Source organism: Hirundo rustica, chromosome 3 (assembly GCF_015227805.2).
Source record: "Hirundo rustica isolate bHirRus1 chromosome 3, bHirRus1.pri.v3, whole genome shotgun sequence".
In the NCBI taxonomy this organism is placed as follows: domain Eukaryota; kingdom Metazoa; phylum Chordata; class Aves; order Passeriformes; family Hirundinidae; genus Hirundo; species Hirundo rustica.
Genome location: NC_053452.1, coordinates 19,797,243 through 19,801,540, shown reverse-complemented (window position 1 = coordinate 19,801,540; position 4,298 = coordinate 19,797,243). Strand labels below are relative to the sequence as shown.

The window sequence follows — 4,298 nt, the reverse complement described above, 5'->3', positions numbered from 1 at the left end:
CCCCGCGCGTTTCTTCCAAAAGTTTGGAAATCGCGGCGGCAGCAAGTGAGGCGACCTTGCGCTGCTTTTTTGGGGGGTTGTGGGTTTTTGGGTTTTTTGGGGAGGGGGATGGGGAGGAAGGGGGGAAGTGGTTGTTCAAAGTCGAGAGCGCAATTTAAGGGGGGGATAGGTGTGTGTTGGGGTGTACTTTGCTGGGCAAGCCGCTCCAAATCGGGGTCCGGGGCCAGGCACCGGCGCTGCGGGCGCGGCCGCCGGCCTCGGCCCCAGCCCTGCGTGGGCGTGTCGGCGGGCGGGGCTGCCCGGCCCCGCGGATCGCGGATTGGGCGTGGGGAGGGAGCGAGGGCTGCTCGCTGCCAGAGAAAGTTTTGGGGAGGGGTGGATATTTTTTTCTTCCCCCAGTGCGAGGAAAGGGGGTTTGGTTTGGGTTTGTTTTGTTTGCGCCGCTCCGCTCCTCGCCAGCTCGCTTTCTTCGTCCGGCCGCGGGTTCTGGGGACTTTTTAATCTTTCGGGGTTATTTTTTTCCTCTCATTTTTTCTTTTTTTTTTTCCCGTCATTTTTTGGTGGTTGGCTCTCCCTCCTCGCCCCTCCGGGAAGCGCTCCACCAGCCGCCTCTCGCCCCGCCATCCCTCCCCATGCGCCCGGGGCCGCGGGCAGCTCCGCGGCGCGCACCCGGGAGCTGAGCCGCGGAGCGGCGCGTCCCCTCCTCGGGCAGGATGTACACCGCCGGGCTGGCTCCTTTCTACGCCTCCAACTTCAGCTTGTGGTCAGCGGCGTACTGCTCCGCGTCGGGGCCGGCGGCCGGCGGCTGCTTCCCGCTGGACGCGGCGGCGGCCAAGAAGCCGTCCTTCTGCATCGCCGACATCCTCCACGCCGGCGGCGAGGCGGCGGCAGGAGCCGCCGACGGCCTGCCCGGAGGGCCCGGCACCGGGATGCCGGCCGCGCTGGGAGCCGTGCACCACGGCGCTCCCTTCCACGCCGCGGCCTCGCCGCTCCGGCCCACGCCCGTGGTGGCCCCCGACGCCCCCGCTGCCGCCTTCCCGCCGCGCCTCTCGCCGCTCTCCGCCGCCTACCACTCCCACCACCACCGCCCCCCGCAGCACCGCTCCCCCGCGGCGGCGGCGGGCGGCGGAGGCGCCCCGGCCCCCGCCCGGCTGCCCGGCGGACACACGCACGGCTCGGCGCCCGCGCCCGCCAGCAAGGACCTGAAATTCGGCATCGACCGCATTTTATCGGCGGAGTTCGACCCCAAAGTCAAGGAAGGCAACACGCTGAGAGGTAGAGAAATTGGCTTGTCCGCTTTCCGCGCTGACGCTCTCGGTGCTCTGCTACTTGTGCTGCGATTAGCGACTACGCCCGCGATTTGAAAGCTTTTCGATCTAGCCGAGGAAAGCATAATTTAAAAAGTAAATAAGTTATTAATCGGGGTCTCGAACAGCTCTCACTGAACCACCCCCCGCAGTCCCCCCCCCCCCTCCCCACCCCGGCCTCCGCACGGCAGAACCGGGGCGCAGGGCTTGTGCCCCTGGGAAAGGAGCGATAGCGTGAAAATAGCGAGCGGAGCGCTCCGCACTTCCCCGAGCAGCCGGGGATTCCTCTCTCCCAGGGCACAGCGCGTTTTAAAAGCTTTCGCTGCAATTCATCTCCCCTCGCGGCCTGTAAACATCCTGACCAAGGGAGTAAATATGTCGGAGGATGTCTGACTGCCGGGGCACGGCCGCCTCTCCCGAGGAGAGCCCCTGGGGGCGGGAGACGGCTGCCTGGTGGCCCCCGAGCCCCTCCGACCGGGCACCCGCTCCGAATCATGCCGAGTTGTCGGTCCCGACCGCGGTATAACAGAGCTCTCCTTGTTCCTGTGCTCGCAGATCTGACCTCCTTATTAACTACGAGCCGCCAAACTGGGGTTCATCTCCCCAACTTGCAGCCTTCCGCCGGCCAGTTCTTCGCGTCTCTAGACCCCATTAACGAGGCCTCTGCTATCCTGGGTCCCTTAAACACAAACCCAAGGAGCTCAGTGCAGCACCAGTTTCAAGACACTTTTCCAGGTACATCTCGTCCCTCCTCGACCCTCCCGTGGGCCAGGGCCCTCCGTCCTGGAGCAGCCCCCTTCCTACCGGAGGGACTCGCCAGGCGATTTTGCAAGGCCGGGGTGTGTGTAGCGAGGTTCACATTTTGGCCGAAAGCCGGGCTGCGTGGGGGGGAGGAAGAGCCGGCTAGGGCCTGATCTAGGGGACCGTCCCACCGAGTACAGGAGCAAAAGCCTGGGCCGAGACAGAAGAAGCGGGGAGGGGGGAGAGGAAGAAATTCGGGTTCCAGACAGCTCCACCCGCGCCCGAGGCAGCGCAGGCTGACAGGACACGTACCCATCAGGCAGGCAGGGCCACGCTGCCCCGGGCCCTCCCTGCACACCGCGCTCCAACTCTTATTCTGATCGATTTAACGCTCCCTTTCAGGCGGTGACATTAATAACGCCGTCTTCCCCTCTCTTCCCCCGCTTTTCTCTTCCCCTCCCCAGGTCCATACGCAGTTCTAACCAAGGACACGCTGCCCCAGACGTACAAGAGGAAACGTTCCTGGTCCAGGGCTGTTTTTTCCAACCTGCAGAGGAAAGGTTTAGAAAAACGGTTCGAAATCCAGAAGTATGTCACCAAACCGGACAGGAAGCAACTGGCGGCGATGCTGGGGCTGACAGATGCTCAAGTAAGAACGGCTTCGGTTTTATTTCAAACCTTACTTCCAGTTTAGATAGATACCAGAGGGCAGTGAGGTTTCAAAGCGCTTTCCCTTCCTTTATCACAAGTGGGGCTGTCTGAGGAGCTACTCCTCGCCCCGAGCGCCTCTTGCGCCCAGGTTCCGCGGCGTACCGCGGTCGGGCGCGGAGTTTTCGCCTGTGTTTTGGCCACCGAGCAGCCGGCCGGGCGGAGAGACGAGCGGGGCTAGGGCAGACCATCAGCGTGTGCTTTACTGAAGCGCAACTTGCTGTAGGAGGCAGTTTAAGGCAAAGGAAGTAGAAGCGAAAACACTATCCTTAATGTCCCCTTTTTTTTGTTTTGTTTTGGGGTATTTTTTGTTTTGTTTTGTTTTGTTTCGTTTTAATTTTTTTGTTCTAAATCTTTCCTTCCCTTGTGAAATCCTTCGTTCTGAGGAAGTGAAAACACTTCTTCAAACGGAATCATTAAACGCCACTCTGTAATGATTCCACTACTGAGGGCCCGCAGCGCACAGAATTGTATAACGCTGTGGTTTCTTGAGCAAGATCTGGTTTCCTGGAAGAAGAAGTAGAAGGAGAGAGGAAAAACCCCATCCAAGCAAGCAAACAAACACGGGGTGGGGTGTGTGCGGTATTTAAATACACGAACTAGAAGGAGGAAAAAACAAAACAAAGCCCTTTAGTCGCGTAGGGATGTAGGCAGCGGGAAGGGAGGACGGCGCCTCATTCTCTCCCCGCGTTGCCGGTCCCGGTGGAAGGGGCCGGGGCCGAGCGCGGTGCGGGGCGCGGCGCTGTGCGGGGCGCGATGGGGCCGGGCCGCCCGTCTAAGGGCGGCGCGGCCGCAGGTGAAGGTGTGGTTCCAGAACCGGCGGATGAAGTGGCGGCACTCCAAGGAAGCGCAGGCCCAGAAGGACAAGGAGCCGCCGCCGGAGCCGGAGCCGGCGGCCCAGCGAGCCGGCGCACCGCCCGCCGCCCCCGGGGACCCCGAGCGCAGCCCCAGCCGCTCCGACGGCGACAGCGACAGCAGCGACGCCGAGTCCCTCGACATGGCCCCCAGCGACACGGAACGGACTGAGGGCGCCGAGCGGAGCCTGGCCGCCGCCGGGCTGGCCAAGTCCTCCGGCAGCACCGGCCTGCCCTCGCCGCCGCCCGCCGCCGCCAGCCCCGAGCCGCGGAGCGGCCTATAGTCGGGGCGGCCCGGGACCTGTGCGCTAATTTATCTCCCTTCCCTCGCCCCGGGAGCGCGGCAAGGCCGGCACGGCCCCGGCCCCTGCCCCGGCCCGCTTCCGCCTGTGGCCAGCGCTCGGCCCGGCCCGGGGCGAGGGACCGAGGGAGCAGGCGGAGCTGGGAGCCCCGGCCCCGGGACGGCAGAGCGTGGGGCGGCCGCCTTCCCCTCAGAGCTGCTCGCAGGAGACCGGGAGATCTCTTTTTTTTTTTTTTTTTTTTTCCCCTTCCTTTTTAATTTTATTTTTTATTTTAATTCTCCGTTTCCCGCCCCTCGTCCTCTCCAAGGAAAATCCGAGCGAGGGACTGCGAGAACGCTCTCCTAAATCCCCACCTTTCCCCGCCCCACCCCCCATTCCAATTTACA

At 63.1% G+C, this 4,298-nt stretch overlaps 1 protein-coding gene across 1 annotated transcript; it reads left to right on the top strand.

Moving 5' to 3' along the window:
* The first annotated feature begins 446 nt into the window (after positions 1-446).
* Positions 447-3,894, top strand: HLX (H2.0 like homeobox). Its single transcript, XM_040057391.1, has 4 exons — positions 447-1,275; positions 1,863-2,042; positions 2,513-2,697; positions 3,553-3,894. Exons 1-4 carry the CDS (start codon positions 714-716, stop codon positions 3,892-3,894), a joined length of 1,269 nt encoding a protein of 422 aa, XP_039913325.1. The 5' UTR covers positions 447-713.
* The last annotated feature ends 404 nt before the right edge of the window (positions 3,895-4,298 follow it).